General features: G+C 51.0%; 2 protein-coding genes across 2 annotated transcripts in view; one reads left to right on the top strand and one right to left on the bottom strand.

The window, feature by feature from the left end:
- Positions 1-1,551, bottom strand: part of Kiaa1755 (KIAA1755 ortholog) — a 58,286-nt gene extending 56,735 nt beyond the window's left edge. The window contains exon 1 of the mRNA XM_051187634.1: positions 1,344-1,551. Coding sequence (XP_051043591.1) covers positions 1,344-1,517 — 174 coding nt within the window. The 5' untranslated portion in view covers positions 1,518-1,551. The remainder of the gene's footprint in view (positions 1-1,343) is intronic.
- LOC127224560 (bactericidal permeability-increasing protein) lies at positions 532-22,704 on the top strand. The gene is made up of 15 exons (XM_051187605.1): positions 532-939; positions 3,446-3,560; positions 4,517-4,645; positions 5,530-5,688; positions 6,625-6,688; positions 8,573-8,636; positions 9,737-9,825; positions 12,866-13,042; positions 14,000-14,059; positions 14,984-15,160; positions 16,151-16,218; positions 17,045-17,087; positions 19,712-19,775; positions 20,871-20,947; positions 22,628-22,704. The coding sequence occupies exons 1-15, from the start codon at positions 570-572 to the stop codon at positions 22,664-22,666; spliced, it is 1,695 nt and encodes a 564-aa protein (XP_051043562.1). The 5' UTR covers positions 532-569; the 3' UTR covers positions 22,667-22,704.
- Positions 22,705-28,000: the final 5,296 nt, after the last annotated feature.

The following is a 28,000-nucleotide window of genomic DNA, read 5'->3' as shown; positions in this document are numbered from 1 at the left end:
GGAAAAAAAAAAAAGGACAGGAGAAAATTAAAATATGTTTGGTCTTGCTTCTTGGAGAAGAGTCCATGTAACTTATTATCGTGCTTATTTCTGAAGGTCTGGCTAAAATTGCCATCCCGATTCTCTTTCCCCCAAGGCATGCTGTGTCTACTTTCCCTGCTGTCAGGCCATTGCATTCTCACATTAAGTTAGGGGAAACGTGATAGTCTCCCTACTCTATAGAAGAGGAAGCCGAGGCTTGGAGAAGCTCAGAGAGGCCCTGAGACCTTCCTAATATCAACCTTAGAGAGTAGCAGAGATGCAAAGGACGAAACTCCAGAATTAGAGCACTTAAAAATCCCCCAGGCTTCCCGGGGGTGGGGAGGGGGGAATTAAGCTCCAAAGGTCCTGTTTTCTTAAACATCTTACTAGGGAAATACCAAAGGATTAGCAAATAGATACAGTGAATCTAGATGTGGTCACCACCCAGCTTCGAAGAAAGCATTAAATGACTCGGGAAAGGGATGGGGTGCCTAGGAAGAGGGATCAGCCCCAGAGCCACAGGCCTTAACAGGCTCGCGCGTGCATGCATGCGCGCGCACGGCACATGCGCACATGCCCTTGCTCGCACAGACCTCCAAGCTCCACTGGGGCAGCCCCTGGACTGGTCCCCAACGTTGATGGGGAACCGCAGCTGCCCTCCCCCTCCCGCCCCCACGGGTGCCTTCCTCCTTCCTCTTTCTACTACTGTTCTGCCCTTTCCCAGGCGGCTTCCTTATAGGTCTCAGGTTCCCCTCCGAGGCTTTGAGGTCTGGGCTGCCCTGGAGGACATGGCAAGGGGCCCTGACAACGTGCGGAAATGGTCAACCCTGGCGCTGCTGGCCATCATGGGCACAGCTCTGACAGAGGCCATCAACCCTGGTTTCGTGGCCATAATCTCCCAGAAGGGTCTGGACTTCGGTAATTGGATGCCTTTCTCCCTTTCTCCTTTATCCTGAGGGGCACTCATGAGCACTTAGGGTGCACAACCCTTTAAATCTGAGACTCCTCTCCACTGTTTGACAGAGGAAAGAAACTAAGGCATAATCTCATAAGGCTGGGAAGAGGCAGAGCCAGGACTGGACTACTGTTCTAAAATATTCCAAATGTCCCCAGGCCCTGAAGGTCCTCATGGTCTCCTCCCTGTACACTGTTCCCTGGCGCAAATTTCTAGGCCCTTTCTTTCCGAAGCCTGACGTCTGCCTTGCCCGGTGAGGTTGAGCAGGCTAGGTGAGGGGCTCTCCAGTGAGATACCCAAACTGGCTGACAGACCCAGAGAAAGACACCCCAGACTACTCCCCCAGTCCCAGGCAGGTAATACTCACCTGCTTCGCTGCCAGGCGCCTCACAGACCCACCGGGTCCGGTTTCTTCCACTGAAAGACTGGGTGGAACACACCACTCCTGTCCAGTCCCGCAGATGAGCACACCGGAGTAGTGCAGAGGCTCCGGGAAGCGTGCACCTGCTGTTGAGCTCAGGTCCTCGCTGAGGCCCTCCATAGAACTTCTTGGTGCTGCCCCCCGGTGACAGAGAAAGGAACTGCTGTAACCAGACTAAATGAGGACAGGACTTCAAAACCAGTGTGCACAGGCCCCAGGGGGATTTGCTTTCCTACTCCAGAACTCAGTTCCAGACTAGGCAGGACGGTTCAGAATCTCAGGGATGCAGACAGACCCCCCCAATTGAGTTTCGAGGGTTATGTTTAAACCCAAAGCTGGTGTGTGTGTGTGTGTGTGTGTGTGTGTGTGTATGTGTACAAGTCCAAACAGGAATGCATGTGTGTGACAGCTTCGGGGGAGCAGAGGCTCAGCAGAAGTCCTCACGCTGCCACAGCTGTCTTCTGCTGGTGTACCATGTGGCAACTGGAATGAGGTTTTGAAAAAGCAGCAAGCCTTCTTATGTTTGTGCCTTCCTCCCCTTGCCACACACCCAAAGGCTGACTCTGGGGCCTGAGCTCAGAGAACAAGAGGCCTGCATTCCCATGCCTCTAGCTACCTCAGCTGTGGGCTCTGGAGCAAAGCACTGGCCTTCCCCAGCCTGATTCCTCTTGTGGGGGATGGGAGGGGGTGAGAGGATCCTCTTCCTAGGATTGCTCAGCTTGCAGCAAGCAGAGCCTGCTGGATAGGAAGATGCCATGCACTTTATTGTTGCTATTGCTGGTTATGACTAAGTCCTGGGTGGTTCCTGGAAAACAGGAAGCTTATTCAGCTCACCTCTCTGCCTCCCTCCTCTTCCCTCCAGGCAATATGTTTGCCTGTTAATTGGATCCTTGATGTTGTTAGCCACCTCATCACTGGTGGCAGAATTCCTGCCTTTGGGGCATTCATTTATTTACTCAACAAATAGTAAGTGCCAGGCACCACGGTAAATACCAGAGATGCATTAATACATAAAAACTGACATTGCCACCAACTTCTGGGGACTTTCATTTAGCCAAGGAGAGTGGCATCAATGAGAGTCATTGTGAATAGATGCCTGATTACAAAGACAAATGGGTGCTTCGAGTGACACATCCAAAACTGTGAAGGTGGCTAGCTTCACAAACTATAGCCCATAGACTCAATGTGGCTTGCCGTATATTTCTGTATGACCTGTGAGCTAGTAAGGTTTTTGTTTGAGAGTGTGTGTATGTGTACATGATCATGAGGGTGAACACACAAGTGTGGGTTTATCTGGGAACCAAGGAAAACTTCAGGTGTTGTCCCTCATGCACTGTGTGTGTGTGTGTGTGTGTGTGTGTGTGTGTGATTCTTCATGTTCACTTGTGTGTATGGGTGCACATGGTTGTGTATGAGTGAGGGTGTCCATGTGTGGTGTGGATACCAGAAGTTGACACTGGGTGTCTTTCTTGATCACTCTCCATTTTACATGTTGATGCAAATCTTCAATCCAGAGCTCATTGACACAGCTGTTCTAGCCAGCCAGCTTGCTCTGGGACCGCTGTCCCCACCTCCTGAGCACTAGAGTCACAGACAAGTCATCACACTATCCAGCCTTTAAGTGGGTTCTGAGAACTTGAACTCTGGTCCTTATCCTATGTGGCACACTTTAACTGCTGAGCCATCTCTGCAGGCAGTTGCTTTGTATTTTAGAGATAGGGTCTTCCTGTATGGCCCTAAATACAAGCTCTCCTGTTTCCACGTCCCTGGTGCTAAGATTACAGGTACCTAGCACCTTGGAGGTTCAAATGGTTGGAAAAAATCAAAAGAAGGATGGCTCACTGCATGTGAATGACTGTTTCAGGGTTCCCAGTGCAGTGTTGGGACATGGCTACCATTCTGTCTTTGCCTGAGTGATATTGAAGTAGCATGAGACCCTGCTCCACCCTGCTCTTCCCACTATCATCAATGAGGTCAGGCCCAGGGGTCTAGAGCCTCTAGGCCTGCTGTCAGCTGAACTCTGAGCATGTCTCTGTTCTGTCTTCTAGCTTGCCAGGAGGGTGTGGCAGTGTTGCAGAAGGACCTAGAAGGTATCAAAGTTCCCGATTTCTCTGGAGTCTTTAAGGTGAAGCACCTGGGAAGAAATTACTATAAATTCTACAGGTGAGGCTTGATGAGGCTTAGTCCTCCAGATATGGGTCAGCAAGTTCTCAGCTCACAGTCTTCAACACCCCAAACCCAGCATGCACACCAGCCCAAGGGGATATGGCACCTCAAGCTGAGCCTGGATGAAGCTGCCAAAATTATCTTTTCAGCACCCTCCACTCCCACAGGAGACATCATGAAATTCAAACCCCTGTGCTACACACATGTATTCCAGGGACAGAAAAATGGCCTGGGCTGGAATCTATTACCTCACAAAACTGGGTAGTTCAGCCCAAGGCCCGCTTGAGCCAGGCTCATGTGTCACTGGACCATTGATCTGTCTTGGCACCTCTCAGTGTCAGGTCCTTTCAATCCTCCAGAGACAGAGAGCCACCAGGTAATTCTAAGAGCACAATCCCTTCCACTCTACTCCAGGAAGAAGCCTTCTCCTTGTGACACAAACCAAAGCTCTGAGGTCCACTCTGATTAGCCAAGTTTAAATAATGTGCATGCCCCTGAGCCAATCACTGTGCTAGAGGAGCAGAAAAAGCTTAAGTCCCCCCCCCCAAAGACAGGTGGGTTCCTAGCATGGAATGGGTAAGATGGCTCCCTAAAGTACACTTGCGGGTCTGCTGTCCCAAGAAAGGGGGTGAGGCTGCTGAACAGAAAACCCCAAGTGTTTCCTACAGACTTTTATGCCCCGTCCATACAGCAGACATCTTAGTATGTGTCACAGCGGCAGATTTCACATTCCAACAGTGAAAACAGGCAGACACATTCCACCCTACACAGAGCCTGCAGTCAAGTCTGCCATCTTTGTTGACCGTCACTCATCCTTCAAGATGTGTCCATTGTGAACCCAAGGAGCCTTAGACACGGAGACAGCAAATGACACATCCAGGGTGGCATGTGAGTGAAGGGACTTACAAAGCTCTCCAGGCCCAGAACACTGACTGGAACTTTTTCCTCTGCAGTATGGCTGTGGTTGGATTTTATATTCCTAATCCCCAGATCAATCTGCAGCCCGTTGATAGTCTCCAGCTGTCCATCAAGGATGCCAGCATCGAGATCATTGGAAAATGGACATCAAAGAAGAACCTCTTGTGAGTGCAGGGGTTGCTGGGTAGACTGGTGGCACTTGGGGGCATCAGAGCCAGGGTGCTAGCAATGTCTACTTCTGCCTTGTCTATAGATGTGCCACCACAGGGTCCCTAGTGGGGTGTCACTTAAAAACACTCGATGGAGCCCTGCATGAATAACTGAGTTGGTTCACATCCCCGTGCAGGATGTGGCAAGACTGAGTCAGTGTGTGTGGCTCAGAAGGGAAAGCTAAGTAGGACTTTTGGTTTCTTCCTGTATTAGCCAACTACTGCTGCTGCATACCAAACATCCCAATCTCAGTGGCTTGAAACTGAAACCATGGTGCATTGTCTGTATCTGTATATCAGCTAGGCCCAGCTGAGAGGTGTGGCTCCTTCTCTGAGGTCCTGTGTGCTGCCCGGAGCATAGTCTTAGTGATAGAAAAAGTACAAAAGGCAGAGCTGACCAAGATATTCTTGTCCCCTGTCACTTCCCTCCTACAAGGGCAGTGATTAACTAAGTTCATTAATCAATTACTAGGCCAGTAATTGCTTAAAGTCATGACACCTAACAGCCAGACTTTTAGTTACCAAAGTGAGATTTACACCCCCATGTTCAGCTGCTAGTACAAGGTCTGGGTGAAGAAACAGAAGCTCAGAGAGAGGTTAAGAAACATGCTCAAAGCCACACAGTAAGGGCTGGGGGAGGGGCAGGTAGGCAGAGTACCAGCTGAAAACAGATTGGGATATCAGGCTAGGACCCTGACATCCAGTGTTGTGAGGTTTGCACAGCTGCCTCTCCTCTCTGACACACCCCCATCCCTGGAGTGGGGCCAACAGGGAACCTGAGGTACTTCTGTATGAGGGAAGGATTTGATCCGGGTCACTTCTCTTTGTCTCCCTTTCAGAAAAGCCGGTGGCAAGTTTAGCCTACGTATCCAAGGTGTCTCCATCTCCGCTGACCTGAAGCTGTTCAGGAACCCCTCAGGCCACATCGCTGTTGAGTGTTCCACCTGCAGCAGTCACATTGACAGTGTCCATGTCCAAATCTCAGGCAGCATGCTGGGGTAGGTCTCCTTGGGCTGCAGTCCCAAGAGGAGACTGTCCCCCCAAACTCCCTTCCCCAGAAAGTAGACTCACCACCACACAGACCTACAGATCTTTTCAGAGCCTGGGGGTACGGTGGGGGGGGGGAGGGTAGGGAGAGCAGACACAGTCTCAAGGCGCAGCTCAGTACTGGCATATTCCTGCCTATATTCAATCACCTATGAGACTGGCTCTGCACCAGAGGCCTGAACAGACCATGGCAGGCATTAATAAAATCTCACGACTACTGGCATCAACCAGAGCCTTGCTATGTAGCCGGCACAGCTCAGCACACCCATGCTCTCATGCCATCTGCCCAGGGAACTCAGAAAGAGGTCTCATGACCACCATGGAGCAATCAAGACAGGTTGTCTGACCCTAGGCCCTCGGGCAGCCCATCCTGTTCTCTTAAAGCACCAGGTCCATCACAGGTTTGGGGGGGCACCTTAGTAGTGTTATTACATCAGTGAAGGGCTCACAGTAGGGCAATAAGAGCCTAGATTTAGAAAAGGTACAGAATGCCCCAGACACTTAGACCTGGAGGACCTGGCCCCGTCTGGGGGCAGGAGGAAATGACATTTGAACTGAGATGAAAAGAGTGAGTAGGCAGAAGTTGGTGGGAGGGTTTTTGGACAGGGGGGAACACATGTGTAAGCTGGGTGAGAACTGGGTGAGAGGAAGCAGAGATTACCAGGGAACAAGGCAAGCCAATGCCGCCGGTTTACAGAGAGGGAAGGCCTGCAGAGCTGGATATGGGATGGGACAGTTGTCTGTAGCTATTAAGAAAATAGTCTGGTAGACAGATTTCTAGAAATGGGGAGAAATGTCTAATGAAGGCTACATGACCCAGGGCTAGCTGCCAGGGTTCCCAGGCACATCTAAAAGTCCCTTGTATGTCCCCACATGTCAACCTCCAGGTGGCTGATCCAGCTATTCCACAAGAATATCGAGGCTTCCCTGAGAAACATCATTTATTCAAAGGTAGGAGGGCTTCAGAGGTAGCAGAACAGGGGCCTCAGAGTGACACCTTGACCTCGCTGGGCACCTTGGTCTTCATCCCTACCCCTCAGCATCCAGAGCCCAGCAGGGTGCTTCATAGAGAGTCCCACAGACAGTGCTGGGAAGAAGGGCAGTCCCTACCCAGCAAGCCTTCCTGTAACTGCCTAGCAGCTTCTGTGTATGTCACCCCAGCTCCTTCACAGAGGAACAGCCAGCCTCTGCTGTTTCCCCCAGCCACCCTCCCCTCCTATCCTCTCCTCTCCGCTCCCCTCCCCTGCCTGGTGCTGTCCTAGAACTCACTACCCCAAGGAAGATGAGGAAGATACTGCATCTGTGTGATTTCTTGCTGCCACTAAGAGGGACCCCTGTGGAGTTTTGAGCAGGGTGATGGTGAGGGTGCAGATGGCAGGGTGTCCCTGTTGCTGAAGGCAGACATAGCTTAGCGCAATCCCAAGAACTCAGGCCCTCACTCTTTAGAGGCAAGCATTTTTACCATTGAACCCCACATTTGGGGTTGTCCCCAAGAGGTACACACTAAGTTCTTTTCATCATTTATTTGCTTTTTTTTTGTTTTGTTTTGTTTTTTTTTTGTTTGTTTGTTTGTTTTGTTTTTCGACACAGGGTTTCTATGGGTAGCTTTGTAGACCCGACTGGCCTCAAACACACAGAGATCCTCCTGCCTCTGCCTGCCGAGTGCTGGGACTAAAGGAATATGCCACCATCGCCCCCCACACACTAACTTCTTTTTCTTGAAGAGCTTCTAGTTTACTGAGCCAAGGCTGAGTCTTTCTATCCTCTCACTGATTATTCTCCTAAAGAGAACACGAGAGATGTGTCCTTGCCCAAGCTCTTGGGCTCCTATGTGTCTCTACTGTGTCAGTCCACCCCATCCCCGCCCAGCACGATTTAGTAGGGAGAGTGGCTTTGTTTGTGGACATGTAGAAGGTCTTTATTTCCCTTTTTGCTGTCCCAGGTTAGCTTTGCCAGGTAGAGGTCTTGGCTGGGAGTTCTTTGTTTCCGGGTGGAAAATGCATCACCACTCTCCTTGCCTTAGGGGCTTCTGCGGTCAGGTGTGCCTTTGCTCTGGTAATTTTGCCTTAGTAAGTGCCTTCTCTCCTGCAGCCTCCAGGGTTCTTTCTTTGTTCCGGCTTCTTGGCTTTAGTTACAATATGACCCTTCCAGTAGGGTCTACACAGGGTTCCAAATATCTAGTGTACTTAAATGTCACTTCTCTCCCAAGATTGGAGAAATTTCCTGCTATAGTTTGTTTAATTGAGTAGGTTTCTCACCCCAGCTCTAGGAAGGTTTTACATGCAGGAAAGACACAGGAAGCATATATTCAGGCAATGTAGTCTTACACAGTTAACTGCTTGTGAACTTCCAGTAGCAAAGGCAAAAAGGAAACTTGATTAGCTGCATGATTTTTAAGAAGACACTAAAAGAAGAGAAAGCGAGGGCTGTGATCTGGATTTGTCTCCACAGAGTTCACCTGTTAGACAATTACCAAATTAATCTGTTAATGGTGTTTAGAGGTATAGCCTGTGGGCTACAATAAGGTTAAATGAGCCCCCATGATGGCCTTGGTGGCTTTATAGATAGAGGTAGGGGGACCTTAAGCTAGCACATGCCTCTATCTTGCCAAGCTCCATTCTCTACCATGTTACAGTCTGGAAGCCTCTTAGCAGATGCTGCCCACTTGTGGTGGACTTGAAGGAGCCGTGAGCTAAACAAACCTGTGTTCTCTGTAAACTGCTTGGTCTCTGGTATTTTGCTATAGCCACAGAGAAAGGAAGGTGTCTGGACTGTCACTTATGGAAGGCCCTTTCCACCTGTGAAGCTCACTGGCATTTCTTTGGTTGCCCCTAGGTCTGCAAGATCGTGACAAACTCTGTGACCACCAAGCTGCATCCTTATGTCCAGACTCTTCCAGGTGAGGGCTGGGAGTGGGCAGAGGGTGGATGGGGGCTATTGGGGGCCGGAAGGGAGGCAGAGTGGATGGAGCAGCTCTGAGTCTGATGGAGAGGGGCAGACAAGCTGCGGTCCTCCACAGCTAGCACTGGGCCAGTTCCTTGTACATCCAGAAGTGAAGTAGAAGGCAACTCCTTCCCCCAGTCAGGTAGAAGGCAAACACCCTGGCACCCCAGCGCTCCATTGTCCCTGGCACCCTAGTACCCTTGCACCCTGGCACTCCAACACCCCAGCACCCCCTCACTCTGGCTCTCTGAGGCCACCGACACGCACAACCTGAGATGAGAGACTGCCCACTTCTATCTAAACCTCAGTTCCCATACCCTGAAAAGGGAACAATACCTTTATACATAGCAAATGGGCAGTGAGCAGAAGCTGCTGCTGGCGGGCATCCCCCTGCCCCAGCCTCCTCACTTCACTTCTGCAGAAACTAAGACTGAGAGAGGGGCAGACACGAAGAGTCCAGATCACAGTGTAAGAATAAAATGTTATTCTTTGGAAATTTTCAGACATTTCTATGATGTGTCTTACTCATATCCACTGGAAGCTGGGTCTGACCCCATGTGGACTACAGCATCACAGGTCCATAATGAGTGATCCAGTGCAGGATGAAAGAACAGCTCTCTCTCTCTCTCTCTCTCTCTCTCTCTCTCTCTCTCTCTCTCTCTCTCTCTCTCTCTCTCTCTCTCTCTCCTGCAGCCCAGGCTAGCCTCAAACTCTCATCAACAATCTGGCTGGCTTCAAACTCCTGCCTCTGCCTCCCACATAATGGGATTACAAGCATGCTGTTCCCTCACTGAGCCATTGCTATCTGTGTGTGAGAGAGAGAGTGTGTGTGTGTGTGTTTGTGTGTTCATGTGTGCATGAGTCTGGGCACTGAACTCAGAACCTAGCATTGGCTCACTAGGTGCTGCAGCCCATTCTCCATTGACAGACTTCATTTCTTTTATGGGAATCACGGGGAGTTCCTGTGGGGTGATGGAAAGAGACCACAGTTGCCCTTGTGGCCATACAGGCTACTGCCATTGGAACGTGCTCACAACCCATCTTCTTTTTGTCTAGTGATAGCTAGAGTGGATGAAGCGGCCGCGATTGACTACAGTTTGCTGGTCGTGACAACCACATCTGAGTTCCTGAAGGGGCAGCTAAAGGTGAGGCTTCCACAGAGATGGGCGCCTGCTCGAATGTTCACCCTGTAACCCTGGAAACTGAGTTCTTCCTATGTGTTTTACCCCATTCCACACTCCCCTGCATCCCCAGCTCCAGCCATGATGGCCACCAACATTCCAGAAAGTGCCCGTGCCTCCCCCTGCCCAGGGCCTTTGCTCTCGCTCTCCCCTCTGCCCAGGGCTCTCTGCAGCAGATAGGTGCACGGCTCTCCAAGCTTCCCTCCAGTTCTTGATCAAATAGGCTCCCGGGGGTGTCCTCCCAGGGATGCTTTCCCCAACCAGTCATGCAGAAGTAGGCCCCATCACTGTATCCCGACACTGCCTTTATCTCAGCGGTACTAATTACCCCACACATATACTGTGGAGAGGGGGGCAGGGGCTGCTTCGTTCGCTACTGTACATGTAGCACCTGGAAATACGTTTGGTGCAGGATGGGTGCTCAGGAAACTTGTTGGATGGGAGGAAGGAAGAAAGGAAAGGTAGGCAAGGCAACAGAGGGTAAGAAATGAGTGGCATCACCTAATTCAGCATTTCTCAACTTTCCAATGCTGTGACCCTTTAATACAGGTCTTCATGTTGTGGTGACTCCCATCCATACAATTATTTCATAGCCACTTCATAACTGTAAATTTGCTATTGTTATGAATCATAATGTAAACATCTGATTTGTGGGATATCTCATATGCGATCCCTATAGGGCTGGAGGCTCACAGATTGAGAACTACTGGCCTAAAGCTTACCATTCAGAAATAAGCACCATCAATAAGACTGATGGAGACACTCCAGTCCTTCTCTACAGCAATACAACATACACAGAGAGAACCCGATGGGGGAACAGACAGAGAGAGACACCAAGAGAGACAGAGACAGCACACACACACACACACACACACACACACACACACACACACACACACACTTCACAATACTCCTGTAAGCACTGGATCCATCACTGAGCCAGAGGAATACAATGTAGACAGCTCCCAAGCACTGCCCCCCTCTCCCCTTCCCGGCCAAATGTCTCCTGTGGCCTTTCACTGGTGGCTTTGTCCTTTAATGAACAGCAGACCACCTGGGACAGCTGAACTTTTCTCAGGTGTCCCATGCAGCTAACCAGAGCTGCAGTTGGTACTGAACCAGACCCATTTTATTCACTGTGTGGCATACTGGTACTAAAAGGACAAGGGTTATTCATATGATGGCTAAGTATGAGTCTCTAGTTCTCCCCAAGGATGAGCTTGGGGACATTTATGGGCTAGGACCTGGGGAGAGGTGATGGGAGGTTAGCCAGGGGCAGACTGGAGGATGGAAAAGCAAGGAACTTGGGGCAGGTGACGCTGCACAGTGATCCAGGAAGAGCAGGCAGCTGTGTCCGCAGGTATCACCCTGACAGCTCTCTGTCCTCCCATGATTACTCTCTAGAGGTGCTGGGCAAGACTGAATGCTCCAGACACCCACATGTTACGAGCACTTTCCCGCCAGCCTGGTCTCAGAGCTGCATCAGCCCCAAAATAACATACAGAGACACTGTATTAGTTATGAAACTGTTGGCCTGTTACTAGCGTTTCTTATTGGCTAGCTCTGTCTTAAATGTTAACTCATTTCTATCAATCTAAGTGTTTCCATCTTACTGAAGAGAGGGTCTGGACCTCTTACTCCTCTTGCATCTTACATTTCGACTCCTTTCTCCTACATCTCTCAGAATCCTCCTTGTCTCCTAGTCCTGCCTGTCTTTCTTCCCTATAGGCCAACAGTGCTTTATTCATTAACCAATAAGAGAAATATATTTACAGAATAACATCTCCCATCATCCACATACACATAATAGTGCACACATACATATGGACACACATGCATGAATACACATAGTGCACCACAGGCACATACATACGTATGGCATACATACATGCACACATACATACACATGCACACACATAAACACTTACATACGTATACACATATACACATATTCAAATACACACATCTGCTCTTGGTTGATGACCTGTTTTGCATGGGGCTTGGTGCTGTCCTGCTTGTATTTCTCTCCTAAGGTTGTGTATTGAAGCTAGTGTCCACTATCTTTAAGAACTACCTGGTTAGCTGAATGTAGTGGTGCATGCCTCTAATCCCAGAACTTAGAAGGCAGAGGCAGGAGGATCTTTGTGAGTTCAGTCTGGTTTACACAGCATGTGTTGTGCTAGCCAAGAAGGAAGGAAGGAAGGAAGGAAGAGAAGGAGGGAGGGAGGGACGGAGGGAGGGAGGGAGGAAGGCACAAGGAAAAGCAAAGGGAAAAAGGAACTATATAGCGTTTCACCGTGTGGGCAATATGGACATTAAAGGACAGCATGAGTCAAAGGTTCAGAAAATGGGGCTGGGCTATAACGCAGTGGCACTGGCCCACCTGGATGCATGACACCAAACGTTCAGGGAATATCAGGGAATGTCCCCCACTGCCCTCCTGTCTGCACCAGGCACCACACTGGCTACAATGCTTGTCTTTTGTTCGTGCACACTTTAGACTTTCTGTGCTCTTTAAGTTTTACATAAGTGGCATTCTACCATATACCTTAATTTGCTTTCCTGAGCTAGACATTATTTTTCTTCCTAAGTGAACAGTCTGCTTTCTTTGCACATTGTCAAAGTGCTTTGTAGAGACACAAGGAGCATGTGTCCTCCTAGCCGCATGTAGCACTTACCAAAAGCCCTCCCTGCCTTCAGCCTTCCTGATTCCGCTAATGGGACAGAGGAGGCAATCTGTAGGCCACTGTTCTTTTGCTGCTGCTGAGCTGACTGGCAAGAGGGAATGGCGCAGTGGGAAGAGGTGTTAGCTGGACGCCTCTGCCACTTACCGGCTGTGTGACCTTCTTGTGCCCTAGGATGCTAGAAAGTGCTCCCAGGTGCCCCACGCTGCCACCAGCAGCTCCTGCTCATGCCCAGCTGGTTCTCTCCCACCTTTTACTGAACTAGAGATGCTCACCTGCGATTTTAGGACACCCAGACCTGCTCTGTTCTTTCCATCCAGGGGGAATTTTTCTGTCAGGGACACCGCATCCCACTTCCTATTACCCCACCAGCAATGAATTTTTTTTCCAACAATGACCACATGGTGCACCTGGGCATCTCCGACTACTTCTTTAACAGCGCAGGATTTGCATATCATGAGTGTGGGATCTTGAAGATAACCCTGAGGGACCATATGGTGAGTGTGGCTGACTAAGCGCAGAAGAGCAATGGACCCCACATCCAGCATACCTAAGTGGAAGGCTTTGTCCACAGGGGCGGAGTTCAAAGTGCTGTGAGGATCAGGAGGCAGGGAGCCCCGGGTTCAAGTGTTGGTCCCACTCCTTTTCAACTGAGGCACTCTAGGTCACTTATGTATCCTTGTACCTCAGACTCATCTGTAAGCCACTGACACTAGTGTCCTCCCCAGAGGCCATTGTATTAACTGAAACAACAGTGTGAGAGGCTGGGACCCCAGGCTCAGTGAGAGGCAGTGACCCCCCTCAACCCACACACACACACACACACACACAGCACAATGTTATTCCCACCCCTGACTTACCATCATTGGCTCTCACCACATACTCATGGCTGGACTCACTCTGGACCTCAGTTTCCCTGTCTGTACATAATGAAGTAATCCCCTTCTCTACAGCATGGCAGGTATAGCCATCCCAGCCTGGCCACCTACACCCCGGGTCCCTTTTACAGCACTCCTCCAAAACCTAGGGTTCTCCTCTCTGTGTAGGAAGACATGCAGAATGCCCGCTACCCACTATGGAAGAAAACACAAACCACCCAGAGGAGCCAGGCTGCTTACTCACAGCAAGACTGGTCCCCATGGCTGGTGGACCTCAAGGGTCAAAGGTGGCAGGGGTGGGTCATCACAGTGTGTGTTCAGTGGGGAGGTCAGACTGCTGTGATCGGAGGGGTAGCATGGAGGCAGGCTGAATGAAGCAGGCACTCTGTCCTTGGTGTGGCAGCAGATGGTGTCACTGGCCACACCCACCCTTCCTAGCCAATAACTAACCAAGTTGTAGTGTCAGCTGGTATTGCCACAGTGGTCCCTGTGTGCACTGATTCTCACGCCTGGCCTGGCATACACCTGTTCTCAGCTTTGGCAATCCCCTAATGTCCTTTCCTCTCCTTGCCGCAGTTGCCAACAGATTCCAAATTCCGCCTGAACACTGAGTTCCTTGGGATCTTCCTGCCTAAGGTAGGAAAGAAAGCCTTGTCTCCTCACTCAGCTAGGTCACCAGAGGGCCAGGGAGGACTGGACCGTCTTGATAGGATGAGAGCCCCCTTCTGGCCCATAAACATCAGGAGAGAACGCAGGTGTCTCAGCAAAGCCTGGCCAGGGATAGCCCAGGTGTCCCACCAATGCATCCATCGAATCCCTGCTGAGCTGGGGACCAGAACACACTGCCTACCTGCCATCCCCACACCTCTGTCTCCTCTGCCTCCCCTTCCCCGCCACCTTCCTCTCCCCTTTCTGATTCCTTCAGTCTTCTCCTTCCTGCATCTCTCAGACCTGTGAAGGCAGGAGTGTTCCATTCAGGTACAAGGCAGTTAAATGGACAAACCATGCATGCAGACTGTGATGGTGACATCAGTGGGTAGATGAGGTTAGATGAGGCTCTAGACAGGGTGGACAGGCGGGTTCCTGTTGCAGGCTGAATGGTTTAAGCCAGAAATGTATTTCTCAGACTTCTGTGCACTGGAAGACCAAGACTGGAGCTCTGGGAGGACAGTCTGCAAGCCAGAAGTCCAAGGGGAGGGAGAGGAAAGCGCTGGCATCCCCTCTTCTGAGGGGAGGAGCGCTCAGCTCAGAGCCCTACACTCATGGTCTCATTCAACCTGGAGTCCATAGAGGCCCATCTCTTAGAGCTAATGTGAATTGTGGAAAAGGAACACAAGCATTCCATCTACAATAGTGTCTAGAACTGTTGTCGAGGAGGTGGTGGCTGGGGAGGTATGACTGATAGAAATGCCCAGATTTGTCTTGGACATTGGCCCTGTAGTTGTTGCTCTTACCTCAGCTGGATTGCCTGCGGGGAGGGTGGAAGACTTGCATGGGTCTCAGAAACTTTCTATAAAAAGGACCTCTTCTGTCATTTGTCACTTGTACTGGGAACTGCAGGTGGCCATGAAGTTTCCCAGCACAGAGGTGCAGCTCCTCATCTCAGCCTCTTTGCCTCCACAACTGAGCATACAGCCCTCAGGCCTCTTGCTGGACCCTGCCATGGAGACCCAGGCCTTTGCCGTGCTCCCCAACGCCTCCCTGGTCCCTCTTTTCCTGCTTCGCATGGTAAGCTGGGTGGGGACCCAGATTCAAGCCCAAATTCTGCGACTCCACAGCCTGAGCCTAGAGACACCCGGCTCACCTGCTCACACTCCTACAGGCACTTATCACCAGCTGTCCTGTGCCTTTGCTTATTTATGTGTAGCTATCACTCCCTCATCCTTTCACTCATTCAGTAATTCATTCCTTCGTGGCATGAAACAGTTCCCAGCTGCCTGTCTTTGGTGATTCAGATATGCGTGTGTGTGGTTTGTCAACCATCCATTTACCTATTTGTCCAATTTTTAATTAAGTCGATTACTCATTCTCATGTGAAATATGCTGTCCCTTTTCTGGCCCCTACACCCATCGCTTATTCAATTATTCACCGATTCATTTGCTTAAACCTGTGTTCACTGGGCCCTTCATTCATCACTTACTCATCCATGCATATTTTTGAGTGTTCCTTCACCTGTGCATTCACTTACTCCTTAATGTGCTCAAATTTTCATCCACTGCTGATGTGTACTCATTGTCTGGTCCACCCTGTTGCTACATAAACGGCTGGTGGTCCTTGCATGTGTCCAGCATCTCCCCTAACAGTGGACACCAGTGGCCTGTGGAGCACCTACAGGGGTCTACAGCCTCCCAGCAGGGCGCGCTAGAAACCTGTGGCCAGTCTGCCCCATTCAAACTGAAGCCCACTCGAGAGATGAAATGGGTTCTGATTCAGTTACCTAAGGCCATAGGCAGGCCACAAGCTGAGGTGGGGCTTCTCTTCCTTAGTTTAGTAGCTTTCGAGTGAAGCTGTAGGTAGCTATGGTGATGACAGGCCAGCTGAGATTTCCAGCCTTTGTCTCCTCCCCACCCCAGGCTGACAGTCCAGGACTCTCAGAACCACAGGGCCAAAGCCTTTCTCCCTGCTTCCCGGGCTCTGTGGGTACGACCCAGAGGTATGGCCGCTCTGCTGGCCTCTCCTTCCCCTGTCAGGGGTCAGACCAGTTACCTGGATCACTTGCTTCACAGAACACAAACGCCTCTTTGGAACTGGACGCTGAAGCAAACAGACTCGTTGGAGAGATGAAGCTAGAAAAGTAAGCCTGTGGGGACAGGAGGAGGTGGGTGCCCATCCATTCCTGGGTCCGCAGGGGAGTAGTGGCCTCTCCACACACTCAGCACCCAGTCCTGGCCTTGGTCTGCCTGACCAAGACTCTGATGGTGTGCTCAAAGCCAGAGGTGGCGGTGACTTGGAGAACTAGAACCCTGCCTGGGTAACGTAGTGAGACCCTGTCCCAAAGCAAAGCTGAAGACAATTGAGAATATGACTTGGTAGGGAAGCACTTGCCTGGCATGTGTAGGGCCCTGGGTTTTCTCCCCAGCACTGCCAAAGAAAGCAAGAAACCAAACTGCTGTTCAGAGGCAAGTGACTCACCCAGGTTCATACATATGTGACCACATGTCCCAGTTTACCCAAAATGGCCTGGACTAGTGAGTAGGCCATGGGTCCAGGTGACCGACAAGCCTGAGGCTTCCAGGCTGAGCAGAGCCAGGTGCCCCTGTGATGTCGTTGGGAGCCAGCCAGAGTCACTCTGTCTCTCGGTTTTACTGTCCCCGGGGTTGGCTTCATTACCTGCAGGCTGTCCCCACAAGCAGCATCCTAGACAGCAGGAGAGAGATACTCACTTGCTCTTCTAGAAGCCTTGGGACCGGCTTCCACTGGGCAGAAACACTAACCATTCTGGGGACATGTGACTCTCCCCAAGGAAGAGCCTGGGACATGCTGAGAAAGCACACTGGCTCAGAAGCCTGGGTGGTGCCGTGGGTGTGTTCCCGGCCACTCAGGATGCCAGACGGCCTCATCTCTTCCCCCCAACCCCCCCAACCCCTCCAACCCCCCCAACCTCCCCCCCCACCATGCAGGCTGACATTGGAACTGAAGCACTCTGATTTTGGCTTCTTTGAGGTAAGTTTGAGCCCTGCTGAGGAAGCCCGGCCCACCCACCCTGCACATAGCTTGCTCTGTGGGCAGGCAACCTGAACCCTGGTCCCTGCACTTATAGACTATGAGGCCTCAGGCCAGTCACCTGCCTTGCCGGAACTCACCCCTTCCTCACCCGAGCTTGGGTGCTGGGATTCCACTGGGACAAAATGCACACAAAAGAACTGCTTGGTGTGTTTGTTGGATGGACAAACTCATTACTTTACTGAGCCCCAGTTTCTGGATATTAGAGGATGAGATCAAGCTGAGTGCGTTCACCCCAGCCCTTGAGAAGCAGAGCCAGGCAGATCCCTGTGAGTTTGAGACCAGCCTGGTCTACATAGTAAGTTTTAGGCCAGCCAATGCTACATAGAGAGAGATCATGTCTCAAAGAAAGAGGCAGAAAAGTGGGATCAAGGAGGCTAAACGGAGGAGGTGATATGTGGCTGTGAGAATGAGCCAGCATCAGCAAGAGCATAAGTGACAGGACCATCTTGGCATGTGTGGGGAATGGAAGGAACTAGGAACTTATGTCCTCTATGATGCTTAGAGGACTTAAGAGATGTGGCCAGTGAAGCAAGCTAAGGCTGGATCACTCAGGGCCTTCTAGGTAAAGCGGAGGAGAGAAGATAAAGTTCAAGGGCAGTGAACAGCCCCAGTGAGCCTGTCCTTTCAGGGAACCGGGAGCTGTGGTTAATGCCACTCTTATGGCCCTGTAACCGGTTAGACGAAAGGAACGGCCACAGGACACAAGGGTGTGACCGCATGGGTGTGAAGCCAAGAATAGAGAAAGGAGGGTGGAATTGATGGGAGATGTTTGTGGGAAGGAAGGCATCGTGGTGGCATCCAGGTTGTGGCTGAGTGAGTAAATGACCCAGAAGAGGTCTGGCCACGTGGCTGCCCCTTTTCCCTCAGTCCTGCCCATAGACCTCCACCCAGTGCACAGCCATCGAGGCCGAGGCTCCTAGAGTACCAGCAGAACCCTGCTTCCCATTGCTTTGCAGAGAGCCTGCCTTTCCTACTGAGGGCCTTGGAGCCTCCTCCGGCTCCAGAATTGCAATGTCCCAGCCTGCCATCCCCAACTCTGCTGAAACTCCATCTGGGATAATAGCAAACAGAAGGCCAGCTTGCCCCTCCTGGGGCTTCCCCTGAGGAGGCTGGCTCCAGCTAGTAACTAAATTCTGCTCCTGCAGGAAATAAAAATGCACTTTCCCAGATGAAGAGCTAGGAGGGCACCGCACCGAGGTGCCCCAGGGAGCACAGCCTGGGGAGCCAGCACGATTACCCAGAAACAAAAGCATCACATTTATGAGCAGGGTCATTGCTCCAGGCAGACATCCTGATAATAGGTTCAGGTTATTTATTTATTTATTTATTTATTTATTTATTTATTTATTTATCATCATCAAAACAACACACATGCAGCACTAAGCACCTGGAACCCACACTTTTGCAACTCCAAGTAGTGAAATGCTTATGTGTATTCCTACCACTCAGTTCATGATTTAGAATATAGCCTTCCAGCTGGGCGGTGGTGGCACACGCCTTTAATCCCAGCCCTTTCAAAACAGAGGCAGGCAGATCTCTGTGAGTTAAAGGCCAGCCTGGTCTACAGAGCTAGTTCCAGGACACCCAAGGCTACACAGAGAATCCCTGTCTTGAAAACAATATATTCTCCATCCTTTCTGGCTTTTCAGTGTGCCTCTTTAATTAAAATTTAGACTTCCTTGGCTCCCAGAGCCTCCTTCCGCTTCACACATTGGCCCATCCCTGTGCTGATGGTAACATTCCTACAACACCATTTAATGGCTCCCTGCTATTTCTTGGTATCAAAGTAGCACCACATCCCCCAAGTGAGTTGCCTGCTGTTGGACTCAGTAGTTCCATGAGTTTATTGTTTGTGTTAAATTGACTCGTGGAAGACTCTTGTTTCTCAGATTTTGCTTTTATCCCATGTTATTGCCTTTCCTCCACCCCATGGGAAGGCTGCATGAGGCCTATTACTGCCCCAAAACCACACATTTTAAAATAAGGGCCTTCCTTCCTTTCTCCCTCCCTTCCTCCTTCCCTCCCTCCCTTTCTTCCTTCCTTCCTCCTTCTTTGCTTTTTGTTTTTTGAAGCAGGGTTTTACCCTTGTCACCTTGGACTGGAACTCACTATGTAGACCAGGCTCTTAAAGATCCACCTTCCACCTGTCTGTGGCTCTTGAGTGCTGCCATTAAAGGTGTGTGCTGCCATACCTGGCTTGTTGGTTAGTTGGTTGGTTTTGAGCCAGGACTCAAGGTCGCAGGAGTCTGTGCTGATCTCAAACTCATGATCCTCCTGCCTCAGCCTCTGAATCACAGGCATGCCCCATGTCTTCTTATTAGCAAGGCTTTTGTTGGCCACTGTGGAGGAGCCCTGAAAAGCCCCCTTTCATAGTCTCCCAACCTTCTGTGTCCCTGTGACCTTGCCAGCTGCCCCATTTCCCCGTGTCTTCTGCATCTTGTGCCCACTCTGGGTGCTTCTCCAGGCTGGGAGGCTGTGGAGAGCTGGGCGGCAGGGAAAGGAGGTGTGATGAAGGGTGGTTGCCCTGATGATGTAGCCCCACCCGCCCTTCCCATTTGAAGGTGGAGTTGCTACAGGCTGCCATAAACTACCTCGTGCCCATAATGGTGCTGCCCAAGATCAATGGTAAGGAGCTTTGAAGAAACCAATGGTTTTCAATCCTGGTCAGAAGGGCGGGGTTGCCTGCCTGCAGTTCCTGGTTCCTGGCCCAGGTTAGAGGGCAGAGGATGTGGCCCTCAAATGACCTCAAATGACATCTGACCCTGGGCTCCTCCTCTACTCCCATTCCTTACATCATTTCTGCCTGTGAGGTAGGTGGTTCTTGAGTGACTTTTTCAAGGTGGTGTAAAACTAACATCTATCCCCATGTAGGGATCACATCAGTAGCCCCTAAACTGACTTACCCGGGTTCGTCTTCATGGGAAAGATGGGTCTATGATGAATTCCTCAGGGCTGACCCAAGCTACCCCAGGTTACTAAACTATCCCCTTGTGCTTGCATGCCTCAGTTCCACCCCAGTTTATGGAGTGCGGGGGTTGTCCATCCTCAGCTTCATCTGCAACATAGAGGGGCTCTGTGTACAGATACCCCCCAACCCCAGGTCCATGCTCTGTCTATGTAGCCCCTGTTTTCACTCAGGTGTGGTATAGAGCAATGGTGTGTACCCTCGAAAAGGGAAGTCATTGGGGAGAGGCCCATATAGGTCCTGCATGTGGGCTTGCGGGCTGATGGACGACAAAGGAGCTGGGCACAGACACCAGGGCAGCCTTGCTTCCAGGCATGCAAACCTGTGCTGGCCCCTGCTGCTCCCAGGCGTGCAAACCTGTGCTGACCCCTGCTGCTCCCAGGCATGCAAACCTATGCTGGCCCCTGCTGCTCCCAGGCATGCAAACCTGTGCTGGCCCCTGCTGCTCCCAAGCGTGCAAACCTATGCTGGCCCCTGCTGCTCCCAGGCGTGCAAACCTGTGCAGGCCCCTGCTGCTCCCAGGCATGCAAACCTGTGCTGGCCCCTGCTGCTCCCAGGCATGCAAACCTGTGCTGGGCCCTGCTGCTCCCAGGCTTGCAAACCTGTGCTGGCCCCTGCTGCTCCCAGGCATGCAAACCTGTGCTGGCCCCTGCTGCTCCCAGGCGTGCAAACCTGTGCTGGCCCCTGCTGCTCCCAGGCATGCAAACCTGTGCAGGCCCCTTCTTCACTTCCTCTTCTCTTGTCTCACACCATAGAGAGGCTGCGTAAAGGCATTCCTCTCCCTTTGCCTGCTGGGGTCCAGCTCAACAACCTCATGTTTCAGTCCTACCAGGTAAGTCCCCAAGGTTTCTGGTCACCAAGTGTCCCATAAGAACAGTAACCCGCAGCCGCAGCCAAGCCTCCTCTGTGCCATACCCTGCATCGAGCCCTTCCTAGCCTCACAACATCAATAGGACACAGAGAGAGCTGGCACTCAGGAAACCAGGGCATCAAATGAAGTTCACAGTCTAAGGCAGGCGCCTTGCTTTTACACGATTGTCGCTTGTTCCTGTAAACGTGGATTCATCAAGTAGACACACAGTTCTTTTTAGGTGGGTGTGTCTAAGTGCTGAAAATGGGGGGGGGGGGAGACTTGGTCTGACCTGAGGTGGGACCATGTTCATGCATAGGGAATGACTTTGTCACCCACATGTGTGGATGGCCAAAATGCCTACAGGAGAAGATGGGATGCAGCCTCTTGTAGGGGTGGAAATGACTTTTGTAGTCCAAAAGGGAAGCTGGGAAGTCTTTCACGGCTAACTATCACCTAAAGCATGGTGTACCAGCATCATTCTGTTACATTTACATACAGAGTTCTATCCCAGCCTGTCCTACAGGTATGTGACACCTGAGGTTTGCATACCTTTCTCTGAGTTTCCAGGCCCCTGGGCTCCTGGGGTCTTTCCCTCAAATGTTTCAGTCTCCCTTTCTTGTTCTGTCCCTTCCCTGAAGACCAGCAATCCCGGCCTTCCTCCCCAGGGATCTCCACAACCCCCCCCCCCGCCTCCCCCACCGCCCCACCGTATTACTGGCATTCTTGATCACCCTCAGCAACTCCTCCACCCAGCTTCCCAGCCAGGGGACCAGCCTTCCTCTATACTGTATGTGTCAGCCCCCTCCCTCGCTCAGTGTCTGCACTCCATAGCCTTTCCATAGCTACACATCCCAATAAACCCATAACCCCACAGGGAAGCCCTCACCTGGCCCTGAGTTCCCACCTCTGCGGACAGCTTGCTTTTCTGACATGTGGCCCTTATGAGAAAGTCCTGTGTCACCAAGTTCCTCTCTCTAATGCCTGGTGGCAGTCGATCCTGGTTCTTTAGACCAGGGAGCAGCTGATGATGAGACTGGGAAACGACAGGTGACAGAGCAGATGAATCTGCCCCCTCTCTCCCAGCATTCCCCATCCTCCCGGCATCGCTGTTCCTGAGTGTTATCAAGGTCATAATTTAATTTCTTCATTTAGAAACAGAGGGAAGGACACTCAGGGCAGAGAATCATTTTTCAGCCTTGACTGGAACCAGGTCTTGTGAGCTACTGCAAGGCAGGGATAATACACACAGGCCCCCAAGGTAGCCAAGAACACACCTACCAGGGAAGCTCGAGTCATCAGCGCTGTCGCACAGACCCACTGTTGACGCCCTAGGGTCCCACTGCCTCCTGCCTTTCTCGAGCAGACTGGCCTTACCCTGCCCCCATCTTAAGCAGACCCCCCAAATTTTCTTTTCTTCAATGTGTATATGTGTGTGGCTTGCACGTTGTGTGTTTGAATGTGTGTGGATGCTTGTTTATGTGCATGTGAACGTGACATGTGTGTGGGCACACACCCATGGAGCCAGAAGGTGACATGGAGTGTCTTCATCCATCACTCTCTACCTGTATATTGAGACAGTTTCCCAGCCAGGCTGCCTTCTTAAAATCCCAATCCAGCAGCCAGGGTGCACCTCAGCTAACAGTGTCTGTCTCTCCCTAGAATTTCCTGGTGCTTGGAGCAGATATCCACCGGATCTGAGCGATCACCGCAGGCCCTGGGCCTGGGAGCTCTGCAGGCGCTCCCAAGGGAGCCACAGCACTCACAGGATAGCCTGCTCCAGGAATCCTTTAGTCTTTGGCCCTGCCCCCCCCCCCCAGCCCGTGCTCACTTCCTGAAGCTCAGCTCTAGATATAACCCAAACCTGTTGAAGTTGAGCACAGGAAAAGAGGGAAGTTTGTATGCCGAGGCTCCACGCCTCTTTCAGAGCAGCCCCTCCAGCACTATTTTCGCTGAAACTGTGACAATACTTTGGGCTTTGCAAAAACACCTGTTTTTCCCCCCCTGCGTATTGTGTGTGCTGGTGTGGCTTCTTGTCCATTCATTAATGCATTCACTGGCTATAGCCAGCGTGGCCTGCACGTGTACTCTTGAGTCCCTTACACCTACATTAGCACAAACTCCCGCTGTTGCAAGTGTCCTTGGTTTTGAGAGGTGGTGTGTCTCCTGAGCTATTGTTCCTGTCGCTACCATATGGTGTCGCTATTTTCGGCACTCCTGAACAGCCTATTGACTTCCTGCGGCCCATGATGAAACTGTTGTTCCTCATTACCACATGGTGGCGCCGTTGAGCACGTGACCAAAAAAGCTGGTGGTCTGTGCTATCCTGTGATATCCAGGCCCTGGTGTAGGAGCCATCAGTCCCAGGTTCTCTGGGACTGGTGTCGATCCTGCTGGGGGCTTTGGACATTCCCTTCCTTGAGACATCTGATGGGACTGCCCAAGCCTGTTAGATGCATTTTATATGGATCAAGTGGCCCCTAGGCCTCTCTGGACTGGGGACCTTTGGTCTGAGACCAGGATGACAAAGGAGAACACATCTAAAGGTTGAAGCAGTAGGTGGGGCCTGGGTGCCATGATCAGTTTCATTTTTAAAATGGTATTTCAGTGATAGCTGAAAGCTTTGGAAAGGCAAAAGTGAAATAGAGTGACCGGAAGGAGGGGTCTAATGATGGCAGAGACGGAGAGAAGCGTTTGCAAGGAGGAAAGTAGGCGAGTGGTCTTCATAAAGAAGGATTCACACACCTGCTGACATCATGACTTTGTTAAATGGAGCATGAAGCTGCTCCAGGGCCACTAGCCCAAACCCACAGGACCACCCCAGCCCAGGAGGATTTCATTCAGTCTTCAGTACATTCCATCTCCCTCATTCTGGGACTCATTCATGTCTTTCCAATTGGGTCAATGCCAGTCACAAAGCCCCACTTGTAGCAAAGCCGGGTTTCCTACACCCCTGCCCTCCTCAGAGCCCGAGCACTTTCTGTTTCTTCCAGTTGTCAGAACTGTTTGGGAGGGCAAGGGCGTTGGCAGGTAGGAGGTAGGAGTTCTGTGTTTAGTTGGCTAGGTCACACACTGTAGAAAGGCACCAAGACTCGGGAAACAAAAGTTCTTCCTCTAATTTATCCAGTAGGAAGGTGCACCTGCTTCTATTTGCTGATGGCCAGTAGAGGACCCGACTTAGGACCAGAGAGCAGCAAGGAGGCTCAGAGGAAGAGAGTAAGGAAGGCACAGTGTGAGATGAGGCTGCTTTGGTCTCAAAAGCTAAAGGAAGCCTTTGGGAGTGTTTTGAGCACAAGAACGACACAATCCGGTTGCAGAGATGTCTCAGCCACTGAGAAAGCTGGCTGCTCTTGCAGAGGACCAGAGTTCCGTTCACATCAGGCCCACAAGCTGCAGTAACTGTAGCTCTGAGTGATCTGATGCCCTCTTCTGATCTCTGTGGGTACCTGCATGTGCACATGCCCACAGACAGACAAACAGACAGACAGACACATAGACATGACCCAACACTCATATTTTTGTCTCTCCTTGGGCTGTTACACACATGAAGACACAGCCCTCTGCTCCCTCACCCTATCTCCCATAATCCTCTTTGTGACTAGCTAAGGTTCCCCTGAACTTTCTGGCTACTTTGCAACATATATGGCCACCCCTGCTCTAAAAAGCAGTCATGTCTGGACCCTAAATGGGCAGGTGGAGCACACTGTTCTCCCAAGAACATCTCTCCAGTGTCAGCACGGTCTGGATTAGAACGGCATGTTCTTCAACAAAGGCCCAGATCAGGCCATCTGCAAAGTTGTTGTCTGAGCCATTTCTCTCCAGGCAGGGACCTCCTGATGCAAATAACCACCAGCGTGCCCTAAGTTCCTTCTAGGGTTGAAAGGCTCTAAAGTTAAATGGTAGTGTGGCTGTGAAGCTCTGTGATAGACCAAAGGACCCCAGACTGCATGGTCTGTATGGGTGAATGTATGGAATGTACTATGATTTATGCTATCAATCTAATCAGATTAACAAACACTTAGAAGACAGGTAAAGTCCATCTTGGGGTGTTTCCAGAAAGGATTAGATCACAAGAGCTTTGACCTAGTGGATGGATGAATCCAGCTGTGAAGGGCAGGGTGGAAGGTAGGAGATGAGGCCTGCTTGGAGGAGGCAGGACACTGGAAGCATGTCCTTGGGGCTGTTTCTCTGGCCCTTCCTACTGTAGTACAAATAAATAAAGACCCAGAGACTGATATTGGGCTTCATATTTCAAGCTGGAAAAAAAAAAAAGCAGCTGATCACTAGCTCTTACTCTACCTCAGACTGAAAGGGCTGATCCTGTCTCCATGAGCTCTCACCAAGCCTCAGACTGTTGCCTCTCCTCAGCATGGCTGGAGAATCCTAAGGCTTCAATATCTTCCTATCCTCAATGTGGCTGGAGAATGAATGCCTGATACTAAGACTTTGCTCCTGTCTTATGTACCTCCCTGATGCTGGGATTAAAGCCATGTGATCCCAGGTGCTGAGATCATCTTTGTATGAGCTGTTTCTCTTTAGCACTGGATCAGTCTTGTGTAGATCTGGGTGGCCTTGGATTCACAGAGATCCATCCACCTCTTAATCCTGAGTCCTAGGATTAAAGGTGTGTACCACCACCTCCTAGCTTCTGGCTCCTGGGATTAAAGGTGTGTAACACCACTGCCTGATCTCTATAGCTTGAGGCTGACTTGGCTTTCTGAATCCTCAGACAAGCTTTAATAAATCATAAATAATATATCACCACACCCAACGATCTTTTTCTGCTTCCTGTCTGTCATGAGTCGGCCACTCTGTTCCACCACAGCCTCTAGACCACGATGGAATGACTCCTCTAAACTGTGAGCCAAATTAAGTCATCCCATGTTTATAGCAGGCAGTTCATCTCTATGATGCCAAACCAAGACAGTGAAATACAATGTCAAGAAGTTATTTTTATTTAATTAAATAATGCTCCCCACTGTAGCAGCTCCCCAGTGGGTCAAGCAGTCATCCTGGAGTGGACAGTCCTTTTTGGTTTTTATGTTAAAGGACCCAGGAAATTTCCAGGAGGCCTCTGCTTGGGTTTGAAGTGATGCCCACACAAGTATGACTTCCCTCCTGCCATGAGGGCTATGTGTCTCATATGGCCATCTCTGTTGCAGGACCTCCCAACACCCCTCACAGGTGACACACTCTTCAATCTAAAGAGATTGTCTGGTGTTATTGGTATTATTTTATAAATTGGTGTGACTCAAGGTTTGCACAGGTGCAGTGTGTGTGTGTGTGTGTGTGTGTGTGTGCGTGCATACGTGCGAGTGTGTGTGTGTGTGTGTGTGTGTGTGTGTGTGTGTAGGGGACTGGGCTAGGAAGGGGTTGCCTCCCTAGTCCCAAATATTTCCCATACTCCAAAGCACCCCACAGAGGCAGTCCATGTGCTGTCCATGACATCATTGTTTTCCAAGAGGAGCTCACAACCTCAGGAGTGTGGGAGCCAGAGTGGAAAACAGCAACAAGCATGGAAGGCCTGGGGTTGGTGGTTGGGGGCTCACTTACCCCATTTCTCTGAGCACAAGCAGTGTGAAGTGAGTTAGAGTCAGAATTTACATTTGCATGAGCTCTGGTGATCTGCCATAAAACACAGGTTCAAGTTGTCCCAGGCCTCTGCCTCTACCACTGGGGGACAGAGGGAAACCCCAGGGAGTGGACATGGACCAGGACTTAGGCTCTGATGCCTTCTTCAAATGTCTTCTTTGCATTCATGCCTCGTCAGCAAACGCAGCCACTGAAGGCCCACCAGTGCTACCATCAAGCCTTCTGTGGTGCTCCTGGGGCTTTAGCAGAGGACAGTTGCTGGGATTTTTACATTTCTGTCTTCAGTGATGACTGCTCCCAAAACGCCAGCTAAGCCTTTGGAAAGGCTTGAGAGCTCTGCCACCAAGGGTCCCCAAGTCCAGAAGCAAGGCTCAGTGGCACCAAGCTGTCCATCAGAGTCCAGGCAGGAACTTGAATGAGGTGCTATCACAGAGTGGGGCACTGGCTCACAAGTTCAAGTCAAGGTGAGGGGCCCGGAAACGAGAGCGGAACCAGGTGTCTAAACCCAAGGAAGGCAGGAGTCACTGAGTGAACCAGGAAGACATGACCCCTACCAGACTGTGGGCCAGGAGAAGTGTCCTGACCTCTGACCTCATGCACTCTTTCCTCTGGCCAAGCCTTAGGCCCACAGACTATAAAATTCACATCATGTTTATCCTTCTACTACTTCCTACTGTGAACTCTACAGCACTGTGAATTCCCATTCCTGGAATTTCCAGCCAACACATTTGCAAACATGGGCCTCAGAGAGAGAGGGGGGGAGGAGAGAGAGAGATGGGGAGGGAGGGAGGGAGGGAGGGAGAGAAAGAGAGAGAGGTGGGGAGGGAAGGAGAGAGAGAGAGAAAGTGCTTTCTCAGCAGAGGAATGAGGAGTGGCCCCCACTCTGTGGATGTGGGTAGACAGCTTTCTGGAAGAAAGACTCCCAGGTCTACCAGCGTCAGAGCCATGTGCTCCCAGAGGTCTCTGATGAATCTTGGAGTGTTAGCAGGGACCTAAGCCAGAAAGGCCATCAGTGGGGGTGGGGTGGGGGTTGGGCTGGGACCTGGCACAGTGGCACACAGGCTAGCAGCTCTGAGGTCCAAAGGTCATTGCTGTGGGAATTTCCCAGTCCTGCAAACAGCTCCTAGCTGGGACCGTTCTCAAATCACCTGAAATAGGAAGGACCAATTCCCCTCCCCACCAAGTAGCCACTCTCCCAATGGTCCTTCTCTGTCCTCTAAGCTGCAAACCCAGAAGAGTCTCCTGTTTAGTCCCAGCACTTCACACGGGGGAAACTGAGGCCTGAGATGAGGCTGCTCAAGGTCACAAGGAAGGATCTGGGCATGGTGGGAATACACTGCTCTGGCCAGGTTCAGGGGAAGGAAAGGTTCCCTGGGGACCCTGGGAAGATGCCTGTGAGCTCTGCCCTGCTCCCCAGCTTCTGTCCCTGTCATTGGGACAAGT

Source organism: Phodopus roborovskii, unplaced genomic scaffold (genome assembly GCF_943737965.1).
Source record: "Phodopus roborovskii unplaced genomic scaffold, PHOROB, whole genome shotgun sequence".
Taxonomy (NCBI): Eukaryota; Metazoa; Chordata; class Mammalia; order Rodentia; family Cricetidae; genus Phodopus; species Phodopus roborovskii.
Note: the sequence above shows the minus strand (reverse complement) of the source record. Positions and strands in the feature narration are given on the sequence as shown.

Excerpts from the sequence above, each read along its gene's own strand:
- LOC127224560 (XM_051187605.1), top strand. The coding sequence starts at position 570 with ATGCGCGCGCACGGCACATGCGCACATGCCCTTGCTCGCACAGACCTC. Across the intron at positions 19,776-20,870 it reads GGTGCTGCCCAAGATCAATG|AGAGGCTGCGTAAAGGCATT; the intron begins GTAAGGAGCTTT and ends CTCACACCATAG. Across the intron at positions 20,948-22,627 it reads TCATGTTTCAGTCCTACCAG|AATTTCCTGGTGCTTGGAGC; the intron begins GTAAGTCCCCAA and ends GTCTCTCCCTAG.